Source organism: Thunnus maccoyii, chromosome 8, assembly GCF_910596095.1.
Source record: "Thunnus maccoyii chromosome 8, fThuMac1.1, whole genome shotgun sequence".
Lineage (NCBI taxonomy): Eukaryota > Metazoa > Chordata > Actinopteri > Scombriformes > Scombridae > Thunnus > Thunnus maccoyii.
In genome coordinates this window covers 22,786,251-22,811,938 of record NC_056540.1, presented here as the reverse complement: position 1 = coordinate 22,811,938, position 25,688 = coordinate 22,786,251, and the positions used below count along the sequence as shown (strand labels likewise).

Genomic DNA, 25,688 nt, shown 5'->3' with positions numbered 1-25,688 from the left:
GACATGCTGGCAGCTCAGATGTCTGCTCCCGAGCTTCTGGGGTTTCTGGCAGGTCGACTCTAAATAGATAAGCACTTTAGTTGTGTACCAGAGAGGTGCCGCGACCTCTGAGCAAGGTGATTTCTTCAGTCTATTTGCGTCTCAAAGGGTGATTCAGCAAAACACTGCTCTTCTCTAATAGTGCTCTGTGTTAAAGGAAGACGGACCAGGCAGATTACAGTGTTTTTATTCATCTGTTTCCCACTGAGAGGTTTGCTAGAAATGTCAGCTAGGGAGTGGTTTTCCAGAGGAATAAAATCTTGATGCATTTTAGAAAAAGTAAACTACTTTATACAACATTCAAACAAATTGTTGCAACTATGTGAAGATGTTGTTGAGTGTTTTCAGTAGAGGTGAAATGATAAGATGATGGTGATGGGCGTTTCTCACTATTTTCTGACAATTTACAGACCAAATGAATAGTTAATTTATCAAGAAAATAATCAGCAGATTAATCAATAATTAAAAATAATTATTTTTTTGCAGCCCTACTTTTCAATCCTTACATCAAATCAGACCTCTGATGTAACAAGATGTCGAATCAGCTTTTTCTGAAGCAATTCCAACCTGTTTTACATCGTGTCTGATAACTAGACTAAAGTTGAAATTACAGGTTTTATCTCACAGCGGTGTTAAATGCTCCAGGGAGTAAATATTTTTAGTAGTATATTTTCAGGCTGTTGTCACAGTTCTGAAACTTATTTGCGATTAATGTAGTTTTGCTTCATCTCCCCAGAGGGTCTGCCATGTTTCCTGATGCCCTGGAAGCAGCCGGGCGGGTGGAGGGCCTGCCGCTGTCCTCCCCGCAACCGCTACCAGAGCTTGAAGAAGAGGAGGCAGAGATATCGGTGGAAAGGGGGCCAAAGAGACGAGGCCGCTATCGCAAAAGCCTGCAGCTTTTGAAGCCCTTCAGGATAACACACAAGTAAACAAATTTGTAATTAAGTCCCCCTCCCTTCAAAAATGTGTTCTGCTTCATGTTACTTCTTGCATGATATCAGACAGAATTGTCAAGTGGACCCAGGCACGGTTACTTCACTTGGATGTGTGTCTTTCCCTGTGCAGAGTTAAACACTAGAAGGCTGTTTTCACCTTCATCTTCTGAAGGGGGAAAGTTTGCCTATGCTCACTTTAAGTCTCAGTTTAAAGCATCTACCTACAAGCATGATTTGTGACATCACAATTAGTTTGCAACTTAGGGAAAGGAGACACTGTCTGCACACTGAAATTTGCAAGCTCCCAAGTTTTTATTGCAACATTTTGACCTGCAAGGTCTTCTTCCGGCAAGCTATTTTTGCCAGTTTGCAACTTACACAAGTGTGACGTGGATACTTGAAGCCTCCAGTGCACATACACTGAGAATACTGTGAACACTTCAGTGAAGTATGAGACATCTTTCATCTGTGAAGAATATTTCTATTTTAATAGATTATGGATTTTTCAATGAGGTACAAGAAGTAATTTGCAATTTAATTTAAGTTTTTAACAAGGTAATAGAACTTTTTTTGCAGAAAAACCATATCAGACACAAACTATTAGTAAAAGTAAGTATCAAAGTATTTTTATACGTCTTAAAACACTTCTGAAGGGGATCTTTAAATTCATGTGGCGACTCTGGCAGTGAGCCAGATAAAAGCAGACATAAAGACAGACTCAGTTTTAGGCAGGCACATTGACAGACATATCCCTTTAAAGTCGTACATAGACACAGAAGTTCACTTGTACTGTGTTTGCTGCTTGTCTAATGTGCTGACTGTTGGGGAGTTGCAGGAGGCCATGATAAGGGACTGAGACTTATCCCCCAGTGACAGACGGCACCATGTTTGAACATACGCCGACTGATAAACTGGCCCTGAACTTTTTTTTTTCGCTGCTCTCTCAGATTTCTGTGAAGAGTGTGCAAATTACTATTCAAACACTGCGGGCGTGATTCACCTTTCATCGACTCTGGCGACCAAAGGCGCCGCTTCATTCTCAACTGCCTATATGGGTCCGCTCCCCCAACATAGCACCTCTGTGTGTGCCTGCACTTTTAGACATCTCACCCATTTCCACGTCTTCTTCTCCATTCCAGACACCAGCACCCAGTCGATAACGCTGGCCTCTTCTCATTTATGACTCTGCACTGGCTGTCCCCGCTGGCGCTGAAGGCCTACAAGACGTCCAGCTTGTCCATAGATGATGTGTGGGGACTGTCTTGCCACGAAGCCTCTGAAATCAACTGCCAGAGGTGAGGTAACAGTGGGACTGCTGAGGTCTGTCTGATGAAAGTGACCTGCGGTGTTAAGAAAACAGTTTTCGATGCTGGCACACACTGTTCCTAGAAAACAGGAGTCGGTGTGAGACATTACACGAAAATGGTTTGTCTAAAGGTGAGGTCATGCCACAAAATGGTATGATACCACAAATGTCAGACTTTTTTCCTAATGGATCAATTTCATACACAGGTGCAACCATATTGAAGAATAAAATGGGTTGTTAGGTGGGACACCATTGCCAGATTAAGCTCTTAGGAATCCCTGGGGCAAACAAATATGCTGTCAGTCCCCCTATTGAGCCCCACCTGCTGTGTTGTGTGAATTGTTTATGGACCCTGTGTATGCTCCCATTAAGTTCAGAGAAAGCAGCAGACTACAAATGGGTAGCTCAGTGGTTCATGAATGTCCAGACTCCAAGAGACCAACCAGTACTCCTATGCTAGTCCTATATGCCCCAGGCTCTCTGTGTGTCAGCTATTTATTTGTGCCCATTTGTTTAAACACAGAATAATGAAAGTGTCAAAACTAGATTTTGACACATTGCTTGGGGGTAGTCTGCACCAGAGTTTGAGTGGCAGCTTTCACACCAGCCTAAACCAACTGAAACAAATATGCAATCTTAGCAGTGTTTGATTGAACTGCACCAAGCAGGTTAGGTGTGAACACATCGATAAGAATGCGCTTTAGTGGTGCAAATTCTCTAATTTACCAAAAACAGTTAACATGTAGTAAACCAGCCTTGACCTGTTTGTAATCCAGTGTTGCTGGTGCATTGCTTTGTCACTTGTATGTTTCTCTCCTACTTAAATAGAAGTCAAAATGTTGCTGTAATTTTGTAAAAAAGAAAGAAAAAATCACGTATGCATGTTTTATGTTGTCGTATCAGGGCTGAGGTGAACTCGTGATCTTCACCACACTGGTTTCACTCTCACTCTGTAGGGTCACTGAGATTGTTTTTCTTTTTTAAACAAATATTGAGGAACCTTCTCTGCTTTCCCTGCTCTATGCGTGAGCAAGATGGATGTGATGATAAACTTGGTCAAACACAGACGGTAACAGGACAACAGGTGCAAGGCCAAGGTTGCATTGCAGTATTCCTGGTGTGGGGATTTGTGCAGCGGTAAGGATGTGATTCCCTCTCTGCTTGCCATCCAATGTGCTGTGTACTCTCTGAACACATGTTGGCACCAGTTAGACTTAATTGATGAACATCCAGTCTTTCTTTACCAACGCAGGACGTTTGTGTTTGTGCGGGAGGCTGCTAAGAATAGCAGGGATTAGAGATTACAGTGAGAGTTAGTGCCTGACTTGGGTGGTTATGTCATTAACTCCTCTACCTGGGATGCACTGTGTCTCCCTGTCACATTCATTAGCTGTCATTGACTGGGGCCAGGATAGAGCAGGACATGAGATAAAAGTCACTGTGTGCCTGCCAAACCACAGCTTGAGCAATGCCAAGTAGTAATGCACTAATTCTATGAATGGACAATACAGACTTACAATAAGCACATTAGGAGGTGTTTAGTTTTTACTGCTCGCTGAAAACAAAACCAATGTTTTTTCCATTACTCTCGTGACGAGTGAACTTCCTCTTCTTCTATACCGTCGAGTCACCATGACTCGACAGTATAGAAGAGGAGGAAGTTCACTCTTGTGTCTGGTGACAACTGTGAGGGATTTACAGTAAATGACCCGTTCTGTTAAAAGGCTCTGGCTCGGGGCCTGGACATTTAGTGCTGCTGCCGCTTTGTGTGCATGTTAAGGAACACAGAAAGGGAAGCAGCAATGGAGCACAAAGCTATCACATTAGCAGGGCTAGGCGATGGTATGCATGAGCGCTGTAGAGTCACCGGAGAAGGGAGGGCTTTATTTTGTGTTTACACAGCAAGAACAGTTACGCAACCCAGATGCAAAGCCGAGATGATGGCAAGAGGGGGGAATGGGAAAAGCACCCTGGGAGAGTTGACACTTGTTAGTGCTCATTGAGGTGCGAACCTTGAATGTGATGTCCTGGCCAACACACTCTCGAAACATCAGCTATGCTTGCCATCTGGCAAACAGAGACGATGACTGCTAGGAACATTTCAGCCATGTTTAAAAGCAAATCATTCTTTCTTTGGATACCGCGCTGTTGCTCTGGTGCTCTCACTCCCATTCATGTGTGTGACCACGCACACATAAAAAATATACTATTGTATCGAGTTTTTAAGTCTTAGAAATGTTATTCATTTTGGTGATGAAAACTATAAATACACATTACTGTGGATGTATAGTGTATTCATATTTACCTTTATGTAGGTGCATGTTAGTATAGAAGTCTCTCTTTTCTTTGCTGTTCTTTCATTACAATGTTCACTGGTCTCTGCTTGGTCCATTGAGGGGATTTTGCACCACACAATGTGTTATTCACACAGAAGTTTCATTTCCGTTGTCTCAAGCTGTGCCCTTTGCAGCAATTGGGCTGCAATTAATTGTAATTTCTTAGATTCAACACCATTTGATTTCAAGTAGTAATTATCAGGCTGTGTGAGAGTCTAGTGGTTTAATGTTCTGTCTATCTTTGATACGTTTTTAATAAAGTCATTAGGGCGTAAATTACTTTCTGCAGCTGCTCTGCTGCTGCTTTATTGAGTCATTAGCAATGATGCATTTGGCCAACAAGATATTTTACCCTCTTCAAGGGGCATTATACAGCAATAAAAGCACATTAGCACATCTTTTAACATGTTTGGTAATACCTTTCTCAGTCTAATTATGTGATGAATCATTCATGAAAAAAATGTTGTATATTGTAGGTCACCTTTAGATTATTATCAGACTAACTGCTGTAATTTTTCTTTTGTGGTTTTCAGCTGCCATGATTGCCTGTTAGCGTGTTTATATCCCCCATTGTGCTTTTGGGTGGTCTGATAAATTGGAAGTCAACTATACAGTTTTTAATCAACTTAATTTAAGGAAAAATGACAGCACATAAAATATTCTTTTTACTCATGATAATTCCGCTCTTCAAAAATGCCAACTTTCATATACAGTTAATTGGTACTATTGAGGTACTTTGCATAGCATTAATGTGCCAAAGAGTAGACAAATTAATTTGACTAATTGTCATCATTCAAGTAAATTAAGTTTAGTAATAATATAATGATCACAGAAAAAAGAAAACATTCTTCAGGCAAGGAGAGGACTTATATTGAAAGCCTTTATTTAATCAGGGATATTGGTTAAAACAAACAAACCAATTTCAATCACTCAGTGTCTTCTTCAGGGTGGAAATAATGAGCCGAAGTGTTCATGTTGTTTGTCTTTGTGCTCCTGTTTCTAGGCTTGAATCGTTGTGGCATGATGAGCTGAAAAGGCGAGGGCGAGAGGGGGCATCCCTGACAAGAGTCTTTTGGCGGTTCTGCCAAACCCGCATGCTGGTGGCCATCTTTTCGCTCCTCCTCACAATGGTGGCAGGCTTCGTTGGGCCCGTGAGTACTGTTCAAATCCTCCTTTTCCTTTTATATTCCATTGATTCGACTAATATGCCTTTCAGCGTGGTTGCTGGCTTGGAGTCCCAAGTCCGGGCGTATTTTCTGAAAATCGCTTTATCCCATTTCACGCTGGTCTGAAAATTGAAATGAAAACATACTGGCAGATTACAAAGCGTTAGATAGTGAAACCCATATTAATACCATAGATTAGCTGGTTTGTACCCAGTCACGCTTTGGTCCAGAAATATGCGGTATTTTTTTATCTCTCACATTTTTGGCTTGAGATATCTTCCCTAAAAGTGGCCTTAGATACGCATCAGGAAACAGAGAGATTCAAAGTGCAGATATTTGACAACCAATCAGAAATATTAAATGATCACCTTTAACTGAGGAGTAATTATGTTTGGAGTTCCCAGTCTGTGATCTTATTGAGTCTGTGCTATTGTTCTTTTTGCCGTAAACTGTTTATTTTGATGTCTTGTTATGTGTACACCACGTGCTTGCTACTGCCCGCAACTAATAGCATTAACTGGATTTCGTTCTTACACAATGCCGTATTTGTCTCAAATTCCTGTTTGATTTATTCACTGCACTTGCTGACAGAGCAGAGCAGTGTTGTATATCTATCAATTTCTGTTTTATTGTACACGTTTTACTTAAAACAAAATGTTAATCTTTTCATGTAGTCTCGGTCTGGCCTTTAAATTGACAGTTTGTCTATATAGCCCCTCTATCCAGTTTTTATGCTTATTTTACTCACATTATCTCTAATCTGTTCATTCAGAATATTTCTCTGTTTTCTCTTTCATCTTCCTCTTCTCATCTTTTTTTGTCGCCTTCATTTGCTCCCTGCCGCGCTTATCTCAATCTATGGTATTTCCTAAATTGTACCCTTTTTATCTCCTTGTTCTTTTTCTCCTCCTTCTCCTGTCCCACTTTATCTCCACCATGTTCCCGCTTTTTGTCTGTGTTCATTTCTGATAATAATTTTTGTTCTGGCACTATTTCATTTCTGTTTCCTCGACCTTCTTTTACACTCTGTCTCCTCTCTCTCTTCTTGTCCCCCAGGCTCTCCTGGTTCGAGCTCTGCTGGAATATACCCAGAGCTCTGAAAGCTGCGTGCCGTATGGCCTGTCTCTGGTAGCAGGGATCTTCCTCTTGGAACTGATGCGCTCCTGGTCTCTGGCGCTCATGTGGGCCGTCAACTACCGCACTGCAGCACGCCTCCGTGGGGCAGCTCTTACTTTTGCCTTCCAGAAGATCCTCCGCCTGCGCAGCACTAAAGACATCAGTCCAGGCGAGGTCGGTGGTATAACCCTGGAGGGGTCTCATCTCCAAATTAACTAAATCATCCCTCGCTGCAGGGCACCACATGCAGATGATTGAGATGGATTTAATTTCTACTCTTACACCATTCCTGCTTAGATCTCTACAAATCCCAAACCCTGAGGGAGGGGAGGCTGTCTAAGATTAGTCATTACACAGCTTAAGAGGAATCATTGTACAACAAGTAAATGTGGGAATAAAGACGACTGTATTCGTAAAATTACTTTTATAGTCTTAATGGTGAGCTCTCAGTATGTATTGTTTGATAAGGTTTCAGCTTATGTTCATTGTAATTTTTTCTGTAATTTGTAATGTAAGCCACTGTGTCTATACTTAGTTGATCAACATGTGCTCCAGTGACGGCCAGCGGCTGTACGAAGCAGTGTCAGTGGGCTGCCTGCTTGCCGGAGGGCCCCTGGTGGGAATATTGGGTCTTTCCTACACCGCGTACTTCCTGGGTCCCACTGCCCTGCTGGGGTCAGCCATTTTCATCATCTTCTACCCTGCCATGGTAAGACTTCAGCTAGAACATTTGTAACAGTGAGAAAAAAAGGATGAAAAGATTGTTCAGTTCTAGTTTGGAGCTTTTATGTGAAGCTGCACAATACAGGATTGATTTGTACAGGCACATAAAGCAGAGCAGATGAATACTTTCACACATACGTACAAGCATGCAGGCACAAACGCAGACAACTGTCAGTGTTTTTAATACAGTGTAAATTGCTGTCAACAACACTTTGTAGTTTCATTTCAAGTGCTACCAAGTAATGATCAGACTCATTATAGCAGTGACAAGCAATTTAATTACAACTATTTCTAAAAGTTTTACCAAAAGTAATGATCAGACACTTTACAGCTGTGACAAGCAATTTCATTTTAGAAATGTCTAAATGTTTAACCAAAAGTTAATGACCAGAGACTTCATTGTCGACTCATTATTTTCTGAGCTAGAACTTTTTTGAATTTGGTTAGTAGAGGGCATTAGAGGTCATCGATTTAAAATCTTTAAGTTAATTCAGGCTGTTCGAGAACACAACCAACACTTTTTAAAACCATCCTAAGTCTTTTGGTCATCAATCTCCTGTCAACTTTGTAGCTGTTATTTTCAAATTACACCCAGTCTAAGCCGGAGCCTGACAGCCGGAGACCCTGGTATTGATGTGAAAGGCATTTATCACTCTGGTCCCCCAGACAGACCTGCAGCACAGTTAATGTGATTGTGTCTGCTTTCATTTCCTCTCCTGCCACTTATTTCTCTTGTCATCATTTCCTCTGTTCCTGTCTGGACAGATGCTTGCATCGAGGCTGACGGCGTATTTCCGCAAGAAGTGCGTGTCAGTGACTGACCGGCGTGTGAGGCTGATGAACGAGATCTTAGGCTGCATAAAGTTCATCAAGATGTATTGTTGGGAAGATGCCTTTGCGCAGAACATTCACAGTGAGTTGCTGTTGTGTTGCCAAATGACTCCCAAGTGACATCATAATACACTACTCATTTCCTGTTTTTGGTCACGAGCTTGCAATTTTCAAGACATGCAAACATCATGCTGTTCGGTGCTTTTATCAGGCTCTTTATTCACAGCTAAATCACAAGAAAGAGCCACCTCAGTTGAACGTCTGTCACTGTTGCAAATTAGTAGCTAAATGATCAGTTTATCACCTGAAATTAGACTTATCCTCTTAGTGAACTGGAAAGATAATCCTGACCCTAAATCCATTTTAATTAGCTTGCTCTGTTTAAGTCTTTCCCTGTGCCATCCTATAATATCAAGGCCAGTTTGAATCCCTTGGCTTCAAGGTTAATTTGCAAGGTGTTTGGAGCCTTATGATACCTTGAATGACTGTCAAGGCAGCTCTACTTATCCATGAATTAGTGATGGCCTTTTCTCATGAGATCCTTGCTGTAGATTGTAGATAAGGATCATTTTCCCCTTTTAATCATTAGCCTGGTGGGGCTTGTTTTCACTGCTGTCCTGTGATTACCTATTGTAATGATAATTAATTGGCATTCAACGTAATGGCCGACCAGTCTTAAGAGTTACCGTGTCATTCCCTTCAATTACTATTGTTATTAAATGGATGATCGCAGTGTTTTTGCTCAGGGCCTGTGAATTTTGCTTTGTAGTCCATGCAGACACACGTGTAGCATCCAAAGGGAATCCCACGGGGAATAACATGTACCAGAAGGAAGGAGTTCTCATATTTCACACACACAGTGCTGCTAGGCCTAAATTAAAGATGCACAAGCTTTTTGTTTCTGTGTTTGTACCCAGTGAACCGGGTGAACAAAGCAGCTAGCGTGTGCATTTGGGAGATACAAACATGGAAGAGTGGGGGGCAGGATTTGGGCATTAGATTTGGATGGTTGTCAAGGTTCAGCAGGTTTTGAAGCCCCTTTCATGCCATGTATGGGTATGGAGCCCTTGTCCTCCCTCTTGTATCTATTTCTGTCCACTCTCTGTGTATTGGTTAGTGACTCTTAGAGTGTTGTAGATTGAATGTTCACTTGAGAACACTTTGGGAGTCACTCAACCCTTACTTTTCTCTCTTTCTTACTTTTTTATCAGCTCTCTCTCTCTCTTTGTTATCTCCTCAACAGAGGTGAGGTCAGAAGAGAGGAGGACACTGGAGCGAGCTGGGGTCATCCAGAGCTTCACAGTGGGTGTGGCTCCCATCGTCGTGGTGATAGCGAGTGTATGCACATTCACTCTGCACATGGCTGTAGGCTATGACCTTACTGCGGCTGAGGTATTTTTACACAAGGACCTAAATGCATATATGTATCTGTATCTGGATTCAGATTGGTGTAATGTTCTGCTAACTAACAAATCCCAATAAAATAATATTTCTTGTGTTTCTTTACATTAACCAAATGGATAGGCTTTCAATTTGTAACTTGTTTCAGAGCTGATGTCACAAGAATTTGTTGTGCATCTCAGGAAGCCTTTATGCTGTACTGGTTGCATATAGGACCAGAGAGAACTGCCAGTTACTTTTACAGGTATTGCCCAAGGAAAAAAATCCTATAATAACTTTCTCCATTTATACTCACTCTGCCTCAGGCTTTCACCGTGGTTGCAGTTTTCAACTCCATGACCTTTGCCTTAAAAGTCACACCGTTGGCTGTGAGGTCACTGTCAGAGGGCGCTGTGGCAGTCAAAAGATTCCAGGTGAGAAACCTGTCAGCCACCTCTGTCGCTTTTACCCAACACGTTGCCTGGGGTCGATTTCAAGTCTGTGTACACACACAACAGAATATCACAATCCCAATGTTAAAGCATAGACAGAATATTACTATCAAAATGTATATACATGCAGTACCAGTCAAACGTTTGGACACCGTTCTCATTCAAGCGAATGGGAAGGTGCGTCCAAACTTTTGACTGGTACTGTATCACTTGTCAAACAGTGCAAACACTCTATAAAGGTCACCAGACTAAAACAGACTGATAGAATCGGCCTTTTCTGGCTGTCCAGACCAAGCCAATCAAAAGGTACTCCTGTTGATGCTAAAAACACACCCACCTACATCGCATACTGACATTTTCGACATATTGTATTCCAAACACATGGTAAATGTCACATGTTAGTGAGAGATGTTTGCACTGAGCCAACTAGGGTTAAGTAAGCAAACGTTCCTGCCAAGGATGCACCAAAAGGCTCGAGACATTCTGTGGGGTTTTTTTTTACCCCTATGCAGAGCATAAAAAAGTAATGATATACTGAAAGAAGAGGTTGCACTGTATCTTATGATATTGTCACTGCTATGGTGTGGCCATTAGCATGAGGCTAAGTAATGCAGTCATCACACCAGAGCCACAACCTCAAGTCACAAGTCACAAAGGCAGAAACTTTTGAGGTTTTTTTAATATATTCCCAGCTGTTGTTTTGCGAACGCAGATTTTTTAGGAAATTTTGGTTGTTTGGTCATCACAACGCGTGGTCGGAGTTAAATGTTGCAAAAGTAACCCGTTGTGTCTGTCTCCACAGAGGCTCTTCATGATGGATGACAGAGAGGTTGTTTTGATCAAAATGGAGGATCCTAGCAATGCAGTAGAATTTCATGATGCCACACTGGCATGGGAAAGGGCACGACCTCCGACCGCAAAAGTCAACTCACCTCCCAAAAAGCAGTTTAAGAGAGGAGGGATGAAGCGTGTGCTGCGCAGGGAGAAGCTCAGCCTTTACATTTCCACAGAGGACGGCAAAGGAAACAAGGAAGGTCCCAACGCACAAAGTCTCCTCACAAATATGGAGCAGGACAGTCCACAAAGCACCATCTCCTCCACTCAAAGCATACGACCTCCACTGCACAAGACCCTGCACCGCATTGACCTACGTATTAAGAGGGTACAAACAAATTAATTGAATTAAGGATATTTTTATTTAAGGAGTTAAACAAACCATTTGCTCCAGAGTGTTTGCAATGCCACTGTTTTTTCTCTTCCTAGGGTGCACTGGTTGGGATCTGTGGAGGTGTTGGTAGTGGAAAGAGCTCTCTTCTGTCTGCTCTGCTGGGACAGGTGACTGAATGTTGAACTAGATTGCTCAGTTTAAGTTTCCTCCTCAAAAACAGCTACAAGGATAGCTTTAGCCTTCCTGAAGTTTTTATTCACACACGTCACAAAGCGACGTGAAGCAATTTGAAAAGGAATGTTCCTTGCGTTTTCTCTGCTTCCAACCTTCTGTTTTTGTGTCACAGATGACCCGGTTAGAGGGCAGAGTAGCTGCCAGCGGTGGTTTTGCTTTTGTGTCCCAGCAAGCCTGGATCCTCAATGACTCACTGAAGGAGAACATTCTGTTTGGGAACGAGTACGACCAAGACAAGTAAGCTTAACTATAATGATGTTATTAAGAACAGAAGCCATGATGGTTAAGATTTGTCCCTAATTTTACGTCTCTGTATCCTTGTCAGATATAATGCTGTTCTGGAGGCTTGCTGTCTGCTCCCAGATCTTGCAGAGCTGCCATATGGAGATATGACAGAGGTATCTGTAGAAATGTATATCTTTTCACAACATGTCCACAAAGTCTGTGCTCTTAGAGCTGCATGATTTCTGAAATGACCTATGCAGCAGTTTAAGTTTGAAATTCAGCGCAACCACAGTAAGAGATGTGGAGGTTTTTTTTAGCATATTTCTTACTATCTCTTTCTAGATTGGGGAGAGAGGTGCCAACCTGAGTGGGGGACAGCGTCAGAGACTGAGCATGGCTCGTGCACTGTACAGCGAGCGGCCCATACTTCTCCTGGATGACCCTCTGAGTGCTGTTGATGCTTGTGTGGGTTCCCATGTCTTTAATAAAGCTATACGGGGAGCCGCCAAAGGCAAGACTGTGCTCTTTGTAACCCACCAGCTGCAGGTGAGGGAAAATATTCCATACATTTTGTCCCCTTTAGTCTGTTTTGCTCTTCTAATGACTGGGAAGTAGTAGTTCTGAGAGCAACATTGCTTATCTGATAACCCTTTACGTTTACAGCTGCAAATGTCTATGCACTGTCTGCAACATTAAATCTGAGCTATTTTGCCTCTGTGCTTTTCTCGTTTTATTTTTCAGTATCTGTCAGAGTGTGATGACATTATTCTGATGAAGGACGGGCAGATTGCAGAGCACGGCACCCATGCTCAGCTAATGGGTAAAGAGCGCGACTATGCCACCTTATTCAACAGCATGCAACAGGAGGTAAGGCCAGGGGCACTTAAGGCACCAGGCCAGTTCTTTTGAATAAAGCATCTTTGCCCCCACTACACAATAACATTGCACAGTACATTACAAACTGAATAATTCATAAGTCCAGAAAGGCAGGCCCAAAGCTGGGAAATGTTAAAGCCCCCCTGCACTCAAAAGTGTTTTTTCTTCTTCCTTCAGTTGGATGTTTGAGCTTCACTGTGCAAAATGATGTATTTGCAGAGTTTGACACATAAAGGATGTTTTCACATTCATCTGCTGAAAGTGGGAAGTTCCTTTGTGCTCATTGAAAATCTAAATAAGGATTTTAACCACATGATTTAACTTTTTTGTGGAAAAACATATCAGGCACAAATTATTAGTCAAAGTAGAGTATTTATATACATCTTAAAACATGTCTGGAGGGGATCTTAAATGCATACAAAGCCTTTCATTATTTATGCATGCATTGATTTACTGGTGAGCTGCTAAAGACCCTGTCACAGATATCTCCGTTTAAATGACTCGCAGGGTGTTTTTGTTACAGCTGCTGTGATTTGTGGCGGTGGCATGTTTGAGGATATTTTCAAAACTCACTGTCTTCCCCTCTTGTTTTTCTGTCTCTTAGAATCTGGTGAAAGAGAATTTAAAAAACAAACAACAGAAGGCAGATGCAGAAAAGGCTGACAGTGCTGTCCAGGTTATCAAGGTCGCACCCAGGGTGGACAGCAAAAAAGGAGGTGAGAGACCCAGCCAGCTTTCATACTCCACATGTTGAATTAATGCTGACTGCTCGTTTGCCTGAGAATGGCTTACAAGTAACTTTATTGTTCTTTCCTTCTTGCTTTTTTGGTGCATCTTTTATTTAGAACAACTGATGAAAGCTGAAGAGAAGGGTTCTGGTGCTGTAGCCTGGTCTGTGTATGGAGCTTACATCAAAGCAGCAGGAGGTCCGCTAGTCTTCATCATCAACATTTTCTTCTTCCTCTCCACCACAGGCTGCATAGCCTTCTGTAACTGGTGGCTGAGCCACTGGATCAGGCAGGGCAGCGGGGTGAGTTTGGAGAGGATCCTGCTTCACGATAAAAGACACCTCTCTTTAGTGTTTATTTGGCTCCCAAAAGAAAAATAACTACTATGCTTCAATGAGTTCTGGCAGCCGACTGAGCATTAATCTGAATGTGCATGATTAAAAAAGTAACAGCACCACGGTAAACTTAATTAAAAACAAGCACGAACAGTGAAGAAACAGATGTGCAGCAAAGCAGACGGTGCCATTGAGAAATGTGCTTGGAATAATAAACATCATTGAACTGACTGATTTTCATGTACTTTTTGTATGCCAAAGTGTGCTGTGCTCAATTTCATTAGAGGCAAAATTCACTACATGGGAAAAAAATTAGATTTTTTTTCTCAGTCTTTGTAATTTGTTGCTCCATCTGCCCTCAGAACACATCATCAATCTTGGTGAACGAAACGATGGCGAGCAACAGCATGAGGCTCAACCCTCACATTCAGTACTATTCAACTGTTTACGTCCTCTCCATGGGAGCTGCTTTATTTCTGAAGACAATCAGAGGGCTGGTGTTTGTAAAGGTAAGCCATCCCCTCAGAGACGTCCCTCTTTGGACATGCTCTGTCCACTTAACCACTAATGAACCTTAAAGTGATAGCGGCATTTGAAAGGAATATAAAAAGTTGATATATTGGTGTTGCACAGTTAAGCAATGCTCCCCACTGATTGTCTTTATTGTCATTTGTTCATGCTCTCTTCCCATGTTATTAGCGTATTATTATTATTATTAGCTTCAGAACGGCTGTGTGTGTTTGCGTGTGTGTATGTGTGTGTTTGTGCGTGCGTGCGTGTGTGTGTGTGTGTGTGTGTTTGCTAAGGAAACAAAGAGGCAGACAGAAGCACTGTGTGTGCACTTGTGTGCGCGCTTGTGTGCGTGCATGTCAGCACCCCTTCGGGTGTGTGTCCTCTTTTTCAAGCTAACCCATCCTGACACTGCATTGCAGAGGTTAGGTCCCCATGTTAATGTGTGCCACTTGAAATTGCTAATTTTTCAAAGATGGCTAATCTTTTTTTACTCTTAGCTGTGATGAGATCTTTGGGAGTGTTGAATATTCCATTAATAGAATTAATTTGTTCTCTGCTGCCACATGTAATTTCTGTCCAATTGGTGAAATGTCTCTTGCGCATTAGGTCATGACCTTTATGTCAGCCTCCCAGAAACTCATTATAAATGAAGATTTGACAGCTTGCCTTGTGCGAAAAAATAAATACCAACTGTGCACATGCTAAGCATATGGTGAAGTAGCGCTTGTAATACTGCAAGCGACATACAGTACAAGTGCCACTGCATTTATTCATTGTGTGTATTTATTTTGTCTGAGCACATCGATAGATGATTTCCATCCAACTGTGTGTTTATCCAAGCTAAGATTTTTTCCATATGTTTCTTTAAGTTGTTTATTTACATGTGCCAGGTCTCATGTTCAAACACGGCTGTTGTTTGTGTTGACAGTGCACGGTGAAGGCTGCCTCCGTGCTCCACGACAAGCTGTTCCGCCGACTCCTCCTCAGCCCCATGCACTTCTTTGATACAACACCTCTGGGTCGTATCCTGACCCGCTTCTCCAGAGACATGGATGAGGGTGAGGCTTGATTTGTCTTGACGGTGAATTTCTCCCCCCCAAGAGAGCACTCAGTCAGTGAAGTCACCCTGGTTGACAAGGTGTAGTGCCAAGACACAGTGTGATTTGACATGAAGCATTTTCCCTAGTGAGTGGCTCTCTGTTATCCACTTCACTAGTGTCTTTGCTTGACATGTTGATTTGTGGCTTGCATCTTTTTGGGCGGTTGGTTTTGTTTCAGAGAATAATATTTTTGGAGAATCTATTGTGCTCTAATTTTGTGAAAATAACACTAAAAGACACTAAGAGAGTGACAAAGAAAAAGTTTTCTTCACATATAGATATAAATAGATCCAACACCACACAGTGTGTCTTATGTAGTTTATGTCTTCTCCCCACAGTGGATGTGCGTCTCACCATGCAAGCTGAAATGCTGCTGCAGAACCTGACTCTGGTGCTGTTCTGCCTGGGAATGGTTGGCATCATCTTTCCCTGGTTCCTGGTCTCCATCCTGCCCCTCGTAGTCTTCCTTTGCATTGTCAACCGTGTGTCCAGGTCAGACTCTCATCACTTCTGTTGATATCATGTCTATCAGCATTGAGTCTGAGATTCAAGCAGACTCCTTACAAGCAATCTGAGCAGAGATAACAGAAAAAAACAACATCAACACGGAACTTAAAGATGCTAAAAACCTCTGTAGAGCTGCAAAGTTGTGATTTTTGCACAATAAGCTACCAATTTCACATTAGAGGAGTCACCTGATTACATGATAATATAAACATATTGAAAAAAACTCATTTCATTTTCAAAAGTAGGATGTTTTTAATATTGAGTCATTCATGTTTAAATACATTTTAAGTAATATAACAAGTACTTTCTGTATTGTATAAATGGGCATTGGTATTTAGTATGATGAATTAGCTAACACATGATATTCTAATTGGTAACTTTCATTCGTGAGTGACTTCAAATTGTACCAAGATAAAAGTGAGGGTAAGTACCAGTGAGAGAAGCGCTGTGATAATCTTTATCTGCAAGTGTGTAGACTGTTATCGGACATTGATTTAATTTTTCACAGCTTCTGTTCTGTGGTAAATGTGCCTTGGATGATCTGATGACTCTGCTTTAGTCATTATTTACGGTTTTGCAGAAATTGTGCAATAAAGGTGAATCCACCGAGGGGAACAACAGCTAGCTGGTATCATGGGAAATAACCACAGTATCTTGTTATTTCCTCTATCAGAGAGATCAAGAGGAGCACATGACTGTGTGTTATTGTTGTGCTGGAAGGTACAAAAAGGAGATACATTAATAGTACTAATATTATTTTACATATAAGAATGTGTATGTAATATATACATTTCATTTATAGCATTCCAACATAAAAGTAATGGCAGATATATGATGACATATATGGCGATTTTGATTTTAGAATGTTATTTGTCTGTCAAAGCTGAATTTTTGGAGGAAACATTGACTTAATTTGAATTGCTTTAGATCACCCTCCTGTGGATATGTATAAGTTGATATCTTGTCCCCACATAAACTGGAATTCTTGATTTCTTTAATCAGATCTGATACCAGTTTGCCTCTTGAGGGATCAGCTTAATTACAAAATATTTCATTAATGTTTTAAAAGACAGTCGATTTGTATGTAATGCCAGTGGAATTACTGATAAACTTTGATTTGAATGTTAAGTGCACTAAAATCAAAGGACATGATCCGCAAAGATTACAAAAAGGTAGTGATCACCCTTGGCAATACTGTTTCAAAGGATGAAATACTGTATCTTACATAGTCACGATGTCCCAGGATATGTATGGATGTTACATCAAACTGGATCTCCCATTGAAATTACCCGCTTCTAAAGCAGCCTTTATTGAATTCTGAAATGAAACTGCCCAGGGCATAAACATGTTTGTCTGGATCACAGCCCCGAAGCGAGGAAGTGTCATGTTCTTTCCCTCTCTCTTCTCTGCTTTTATGAGAAAACCAAAATGATTCATGGGAGACTTGTAATTCACATGCACCATCCATTCTATCTTGGCGTCTAAAAGTAGAAAGACGCCCCACCTTTGTCAATAAACCCTCTCTCGCTCACACTACCCCGTGGACAGCGAGTCTGTTGTCTCTCCGGCTGCCAAGTATACGGCCGTCTGTGTGCGATGATGCTCATAATGTTACAGGCATGCATCAGATAGTGGCAAACGACCGGTGCTCTGTCAGGAGAACGGGTGCTGCGCCGTGGACCGTGTCCCTCTCTGTCCGCTGTGACATCATTACCTGCCTGCCACACAACTGCATCATTAGAGCTGATGCATTTTCCATTCCCTCATCTCTCAGTCATGTTTGAGTATCTCCATGTAATGTGTGTGCTTCTTCTAAGATCTTCTCTTTTGTAAATACTGTGGCTCAGTTTAGGAGTGAAGTGTTTTTCGTCATTATTTCCCAATTGAGTGTAATTTATTGTGAAGACTCCTCACATGCGGAACAGTCAAAATACCCAGCTCCCAACTGCACACAATAACATACCATTGTCATTCAAATGAGGCAACCCTGAGTGTCTTTCCAATTCACTTAATAAGGATTTTCACAGCATTTTAGGATTAGCAATCAAAATAAACTTAGTTGTAATTCATTTCTGGAGTTAGCCTGTATCTGCCTGTAAATAAGGATGTATACTTTAAGATGCTATAGCATTCAATTATCCATCAAAATATGAATCGATGTACCAATTTGTGAAAAATACCCATTTAATCATCTTCAATCATATGTTTTACAGAAATTATGAATTCCTTAAATGTAAAACATCCTTTTCCACCTTTTTTTAGGGTTTTGATCCGTGAGCTGAAGCGCCTGGAAAACGTCAGCCAATCACCATTCACCTCTCACATCACCAGCAGTCTTCAGGGACTCTCCACCATCCACGCCTACGGAAGAGGGCGCGACTTCCTCCAAAGGTGAGTGTAATGGCGTCTGTCAGAGAGGAGCCGCGTACCTCCTGTGTCTCCAGGTTCCCCGTGGAGATCATTAAAGTTTCATTTTTATTTTATCTCTCCTTGTAGATTTTCAGTTTAGGTTAGTGAAGAAGCACATATACCAAACCTCATACCAGGAGATTTCCCCTAAGTGAGCATGTGCAGAGTTCTGCTTGGTTTTGCACAAGCTGAAGTGTGTTTATCTCTCTTTTCAGATATCAGGAATTGCTGGACACCAACCAGGCCTCCAACTACCTCTTCAGCTGCGCTATGCGTTGGCTGGCTGTCCGCCTGGACCTCATCAGCATCTCTCTTATCACTGCTGTAGCACTTCTCATTGTCTTCATGCACAAACAGATACCTCCAGCCTATGCGGGCCTGGCCATATCGTACGCAGTGCAGGTTCGTAAACAAACACATTACACACAAACAAACAAAAATGTGGCACAGTGAAGCCTACTTTGTTCTTAACAGCCACCATAAAAGTGCCTTTAAAGTGCTTTAGAGTGGACTTTTACTTTAACATATTCAGGGGTTAAAGTCCTCAGGCAGCATGTCTGATTTCAGGCATAGAGCAGTTTTAAATTCATATGATACTTAATTCAATACATTGTACACATTTCTTCCTGGACAGCTTTTCAGGCTCACAAATCTCTTCCTGCTTTAATCCCTGCATTTTGCATCTATTTAATGGATTTGCTCATTTGACAGCAGTTTAAGACCGGTCGCACTGTGAAGCTCTCATGTCTTTTTGGCCAACTGTTTGCATGTAAATTTGAGCGAAAAAAATTGTCCCTACTTATTACATCCTCTCTGGATCAATAAAAGTTAGAGAGCTAGCGTGTCATACATGGTTCAACCCCATTTATTCTCCTATTTGAAGTAGGACACGTCAAACGACTGCATACATACAAGGGTAAAAACAGAAAAGAGATTCTGTGTTGAAGGAACGTTTGTGTCATCGTTAAGCTGTCTGATGTTCTTTTTTTTTTTTTTCTTCTTTTTTCTTTTTTTTAAATGCTCAGTGGTTTAGTGCATGTCAAAATCGACAGAGTCATGTCAGCCATGGCAGAGGAATATGAATCTAAATCGATTGGCTGGATTATGAATGAGCCGTATCAGCACATCTGTTTATTAGGCTGTTCATCTTAAAATGTTTTACTGCTCATTCGTTGAAGGGAAGCAGCACACATAAATAGCAAGTGTTTCACAGTAATTGGTGTGACAGTGTTAATCATTAACCTTCCACCTTTCTCTATACTTTTCTGTCACCTGCAGCTGACTGGCTTGTTTCAGTTCACGGTGAGGCTGCTCACAGAAACCGAGGCTCGGTTTACATCAGTAGAGAGGATCAATCATTATATAAAGGTAAGAGCATTGATTAGCACTGTGAGGAAGGTGGATTATGTGGCACTGAGGTATATTGTACATGGTTATATACACTGGGACACTGGACATTATCTAGAAATCAAACCACACTGCCCAGTGTAACAGAATAGTTGAATTCAGGGCATTTGCTTGTCCAGACGTGTGTTTTTGATGTGTATATGTGATTGTATATGTGTGATAAACACAGCAGGAAGCAGATAGAAACCCAGTGTGAGGTCTTTACACAGTCCAGAGCACATGACAGGGCTTGTTTCACACAACAGCCATCATTTTTCTTTTTCCGTCTCAAGTGTCAAGAAAAGCTCACAGAGAGAGAATCACTACAAATCAGCTGGGGGGGGCTTGAACCTCCACAGAGATTCAGAGATTAATACCTGATACCATCGCTGTTCCTTATCTCAGTCTCTAGAGAGTGAAGCACCGCGACAAAGTCTCGAGGCAGCCGCTCCTGCCCCCTCCTGGCCTCAGCAAGGAAAGATCACCTTCCAGGATGTTGAGATGCGTTATCGTGATGATCTGCCGCTGGTGCTTAAGAATCTGTCCTTCACCATCCTGCCTGAAGAGACCATCGGCATTGTGGGCCGCACAGGATCAGGTATGAGTGACCCTTTATGTTCCCCAGCCAGCAGCAATTTCAGCCTTTTTTTATTTTTTTAACATTTCTTCCTCAACTTGTAAGCACACTTGTTCATGCAGTATATTTTATTTACAGGAAAGTCCTCCCTGGGTGTAGCTCTGTTCAGACTTGTCGAGCTGATTGGAGGCTCTATTATCATTGACGGAATCAATATTGCCCAGATTGGACTGGATGACCTGCGGAGCAAGCTAGCCATCATTCCTCAAGAGCCTGTACTCTTCATTGGCACTGTCAGGTAATCCAATGATAATTATTTGTATTAACAAGAATGGTAATTTGTGCATTGCTTTATGCTTTCAAAATGTACATAGCGTTTAGTCAATTTGCATATTTAAAGCTAAAATTAACAGCATATAGTATACATCTCTGTCAATAATCCATTTTATTACTGTCCTCCACCATTTTCTTGATATTGTCTGTCTGAATATTTTTTGGGCATACACTATTCATTGTGTTTGGGGCCAGCAGTAATCTGGGCTGTGCTTATCAGTGTAAATCATAAGCCACACCATTGGAAAATCATAACAGAAACAAAAATGGTGCTAAGCAGTCAGGAATGAAAGAACAGATAAGCTAAATTCGAAAGGCAATACAGATTCAAAAACAAAACATCAGCACCGTTTTTATAAAAACTTCCATTTGGTTGCTTTATTGATCCCGTTTACCTCAGCCTCAGGTGAGAGTTGCTCTTGGTCAGCTGAGGGGTGAGAGTGCAGTATCAGCAATACACTGTATGTCTTGTCTTAATGTGAAGTCATAATATTGAATCCAATTTAAAATGATGAATTATTCCCCTATAGGACCAATTTAGACCCATGGGACCAATACTCTGATTCCCAGATATGGGAGGCTCTTGAGAAGACACATATTAAAGAGATGGTAAGTGATAAAATGGTTAAACAGTGTCAAATTATGCTAAATTACACATACTTGAATAGAAAATGCCTGTAACAATTGTTCTCTTCCCTCTGTGTATCTTTGACCCTTCTCAGGTCAGCCAGCTGCCTCACTCCCTCCACTCGGAGGTAACAGAGAACGGGGAGAACTTCTCAGTGGGAGAGCGACAGCTACTCTGTGTGGCCAGAGCTCTGCTGCGAAACAGCAAGGTGCTGATTGTATAATTCTGCTATTTCACATTTACATGTGTAACATTGTTTGGGATGGGTGATGACAGCAATTCAAGTAAGAGGTTCTCCTCATTTTTATAATGGGAAAACAGAACCCCTGTGTGCTCTCCCTGCATGAGATAACACTGCCCCCTAGTGGCCAGCATCATAACTGCAGCTCATTAACCTTTTTATAAAAGCATGAACAAGGCATCAGCAGCATCATATATAGTGTTTTTCCTGGTTTGTTGTGTTAATAGCGTTTTATGTTACATGTTAAATAGTAAAAAAATATTGTACAGTCATACAATAAGCGCAGGCACCATGAGTTCAAAACCATTTCTTTGCTAATTCATAATAATATCTTCATCCTCCTCTTTATTGTCTTGTCTTCTTTATCTGACATTATTTCTGTAACATTTGCTTTTTCTCCCAGATTCTCATATTGGACGAGGCAACGGCAGCCACCGACACTGAGACAGATCGTCTGATCCAAGAGACCATTCGCTGTGAATTTGGCAGCTGCACCACCCTCATCATCGCCCATCGTCTCAACACTGTGATGAACTGCAGCAGGGTCATGGTCCTGGACAACGGCCAGGTTTGTATTAATGCAACATGACTGGTGCTGCAGGATCCGGCCTCTGGTTGAAACTCATTACCAAGTTGAAACACACCTGATTTATTGCGTGAATTGGTCCCTTTGAGCTGATGGATTGAATAAGACAGCGCACACTTTACTTTGGTGGTCTTGTGTGTCACCCTTTAACTCTGTTAATAGAGTTCACCTGGCTTTTTAAGGATTTATCATTGTGGAGACTGTAGAGGGGTGAATGAAACGTGATGAATGCATGAGGATAGATGAGCTCCATGGTGTTGTCCTTAATTTGCAGCACAGTGAGGGAGACAACCCTCCAACTGGGTGACCATGATCAAGCAACCACTTGCAGGCCAGCCCAGGACTTTTGTTATATATCCTCTTTGTCTCTCTTTATTATTAATTGTGTGTAGCTGTACTATAAGCTATCCAAAAAAGGAGAAATTGCAAAAAAGCTTTTGAGCCACGTCAACAACAGCTGAGTGTTAAGTACCTATAAGTAATCAATTAGCTACAGAAGTTACAGAAACTTGTATCATTCACTAAAGCATAAAGGGGCTTTCTAAGGACAATATTTTCCAGACATTAAAATTCTTTTCATATGCTGCCTGCGGGAAATAACTTAGGTTGCAATATTCTTAGAGGAAATATGTCTGATTTTTTCTTCTTTCTCCCTACACAAGTTCATAGAATGAGTAAGTTGATTCTCTGGCTTTGTATATTAGTTCTGATCATTGTTTTTATCCTTTTCGTTCTCATAGATTTTGGAGTTTGACAGTCCCGTTGCTTTGCTGGCAGATGAAAACTCAAGATTCAGAGCCATGATAGAAGCATCAGAAAACCAAAGCAGATGAAAGATGATGGAGCTGAACGTTTGGATGCAAGCTGTGACACCACAAAGTATTCAGTGAAATACCTGAAATGCACAAAAATACAATTAACCCAATCCTGCCATGGTGTGAAAGTGATGTGTTAAGAAATACAGAGACTCTTTGCGATAGCTGCTCTGTGTAACAATGTCTGCTTATTTCCAAACCAAAGACCCCAGGGACAACATTTCTGATGGATACGTCAAATCTTACTATGCAAAGAAAGACATCATAGCCTCCTGCTCTTTGCCACCCTGTTGCAAAAGCTATTTCCTGGAGGCCAAATAATTAACTGCAAGTGAAACAGAGCAATGACTCTGTCAATAGCACTTTATATTTCATGTGGACACATGGAAGCACATGTGAGGCCCCTTTTTTCATCTGTCTCCGGGACAGCTTATCAGTAAAACTCAGACTTAGTTTTAGTCATTTTATATTTGTTACCAAAACCTCACTGTGCAGGAATTTACTGTTAAGGAAAGAATGTTATAGATCAGATTAACAATCAACATTTATATATCATGATAGGTTAGAAAATTTATCAGTTAGTAATTATTATTCAACACATTAATCTAAATCTTAAAAAAAATACATGGTGACCATTCCATTGAGGCACTGTCTAAAAACGTTTCACTGTTTGTTTGTTTTTTTTATGTTTGATGCATCTAGTTCAATGTTATTGTGCAGTCATTTCAGTAAATTATTGCAGATGCAATATGTGCCTAGAGCTGTCTATATTTCAGGTTATATAATGGAATTAGCCATGTAAGCATGCTGTTATAGATGGCATGCATGTACTGTGTTTTTTAAAAATGAGCTAATGTTTCCTCTAAATCCAAATGCTGGAGTTTAAAATCTACACATTTTACACTGACAGTATTGTTTTTACCAGCAAGGTAGCAGTAGTGTTGAAGAAAAGTACGTTACACAGTTGCAATTGCAGATGTCAACCACGGTACAGTATGTTATTAGCAACAAAGCTGAAATTGATCGTCAAGATGTGTCTTCAAATGTTGTGTTTTCAGTAAAAACTGAGGATTGTAAACTTCTGCCTTATAATCAAGTATGTGCTGAAAAAACATGAAGAGTGCAATATGTTTCTATTGCATTGATACATTTTCAAGATTGCCTTTGTACACTTGAGATTGTAATGTTGCAATATATTTTTTGTAAGTGGTTGATTTTTGTTATGAAGGATCTTTTTCAATAAAAGTATTTGTATACTTATTTGTACTTTTTTTTATTGGTCTATCTGATAATGTAATGGACACATTTATAAGAAGCTTAAATATTCCACTAGACAATTGTCAGATTGTCATCAACTTGTCAGAACAGCTTCCTGAAACAGTGCAGGAATAGAGTTAACACCTTTTACATAACACACACATAGGGTTAAGAGGGTCGAGTGACATAATGTGTGTTCACCTCAAAGTGTTTTGAAGTGTTTAAAGGTCCGAGTCACAGCGAGGATCTGCTCACATACACTGTAAAACAGCAAATAAAGAAATCCACTTGTTTAAGCCCTGAGATCAACAGCAAGTGAAGAAAGATCAAACTGAAGCACTAAAATGTTGTGACCTGCCCCTCTGGTAGCTTGTTCCTGGACATCATTGAATACCATTTTTTGGGGTTTCTGCACTAAACTAGCCCGTCAGCAACGCACTTAACTTGCTCCACACACAAACACACACCTGTTAAACAGCTGACAATGTGCTGCTATCAGGCCATTATGTGCACTGTGAGGAAACCAGTCAGCTCTTAGCAAATGTCATAAATTCCTTAACGAGGCAAGAAAATACTTGGAAGTCTTGAAGCCGAACAGGCGCGAAAGGAACTATTTATTTGTTCTTATATTTACAAAACACAACACAAAAATGACACTGTATGTCCAGTCTAACACAAAGATGTATGTGTGTGTGTGAGTCGAAGAGAGATAAACAACTTTGTACACAAACAACTGGACTTGCTCGATACCCTACTCTCATCATCCATTGATTAGTAATTGCATATCAATAACTGAAAGCCTTTGTAATTCTTGTCCAGGTTTCATTTCTTTGCAACATGAGTTAACCTTATCTTGTAAACCCACAGTTTCCTGCCCTTTATACTGTTATCTGTCACTCAAATGTATCACTTTGTCAGTCTTCCTTGACTGAATCTTAATAGTAAATATTTGTTTTAACATTACATTAAGAAGACCACTGAACTGCCACTGTTGGATGTTTTAACACCTAAGATTAAGAAACTGCAAATTAATATGTGTCTGTCGTTCATTCTTTACTCCTACTGTACATTATGGTGAAATACCTGCTCATAAATAACTAGCTAGGGGGGCCCCTAGGGCAAAAATGAGCTGCTGGGCCTCTCTGTAAACCCACTGTTAGTCCCAGTCTCGATGGAACATGTGCAGTTTTTCCCTGCTTCCCTGCTTCCCTGTTTCCTGGTCCCAGTTTGCTGTGTGGTATTTTGACTCAACACATTAATTTAGAAATATACAAAATATGAGCTCAAAACTGTAGAAGAATAAAACTAAACGTGGACACAGGGACCTTTTTCAAGAGGTCCTCAAAATTAGGTAATAAAGTAGGACACACCTCAAGGCCATTATCATGTCAGTTGATTTTGTTCTTTGGTAGCATGTATTTCAAAACAATTTTAAATTCAATTTGCACAAACCTATTGATAGGCCTTCAGGCTCTGTGGAGTTCAG

The 25,688-nt window shown here is 41.0% G+C and overlaps 1 protein-coding gene across 5 annotated transcripts in view; it reads left to right on the top strand.

The window, feature by feature from the left end:
- Positions 1-24,205, top strand: part of wu:fb13g09 (multidrug resistance-associated protein 5) — a 36,301-nt gene extending 12,096 nt beyond the window's left edge. For all 5 annotated transcript variants that reach the window (XM_042419646.1, XM_042419647.1, XM_042419644.1 and 2 more), the window contains 28 exons: positions 776-964; positions 2,114-2,269; positions 5,620-5,767; positions 6,839-7,072; positions 7,434-7,607; positions 8,387-8,534; positions 9,696-9,844; positions 10,159-10,266; positions 11,087-11,446; positions 11,548-11,619; positions 11,799-11,923; positions 12,012-12,084; positions 12,254-12,457; positions 12,653-12,778; positions 13,392-13,503; positions 13,633-13,817; positions 14,213-14,359; positions 15,292-15,421; positions 15,802-15,955; positions 18,233-18,361; positions 18,595-18,781; positions 19,658-19,747; positions 20,171-20,363; positions 20,481-20,640; positions 21,206-21,284; positions 21,398-21,511; positions 21,948-22,112; positions 22,871-24,205. In XM_042419646.1, coding sequence (XP_042275580.1) covers positions 776-964; positions 2,114-2,269; positions 5,620-5,767; positions 6,839-7,072; positions 7,434-7,607; positions 8,387-8,534; positions 9,696-9,844; positions 10,159-10,266; positions 11,087-11,446; positions 11,548-11,619; positions 11,799-11,923; positions 12,012-12,084; positions 12,254-12,457; positions 12,653-12,778; positions 13,392-13,503; positions 13,633-13,817; positions 14,213-14,359; positions 15,292-15,421; positions 15,802-15,955; positions 18,233-18,361; positions 18,595-18,781; positions 19,658-19,747; positions 20,171-20,363; positions 20,481-20,640; positions 21,206-21,284; positions 21,398-21,511; positions 21,948-22,112; positions 22,871-22,963 — 4,204 coding nt within the window. In that variant the 3' untranslated portion in view covers positions 22,964-24,205. The remainder of the gene's footprint in view (positions 1-775; positions 965-2,113; positions 2,270-5,619; positions 5,768-6,838; positions 7,073-7,433; positions 7,608-8,386; positions 8,535-9,695; positions 9,845-10,158; positions 10,267-11,086; positions 11,447-11,547; positions 11,620-11,798; positions 11,924-12,011; positions 12,085-12,253; positions 12,458-12,652; positions 12,779-13,391; positions 13,504-13,632; positions 13,818-14,212; positions 14,360-15,291; positions 15,422-15,801; positions 15,956-18,232; positions 18,362-18,594; positions 18,782-19,657; positions 19,748-20,170; positions 20,364-20,480; positions 20,641-21,205; positions 21,285-21,397; positions 21,512-21,947; positions 22,113-22,870) is intronic.
- Positions 24,206-25,688: the final 1,483 nt, after the last annotated feature.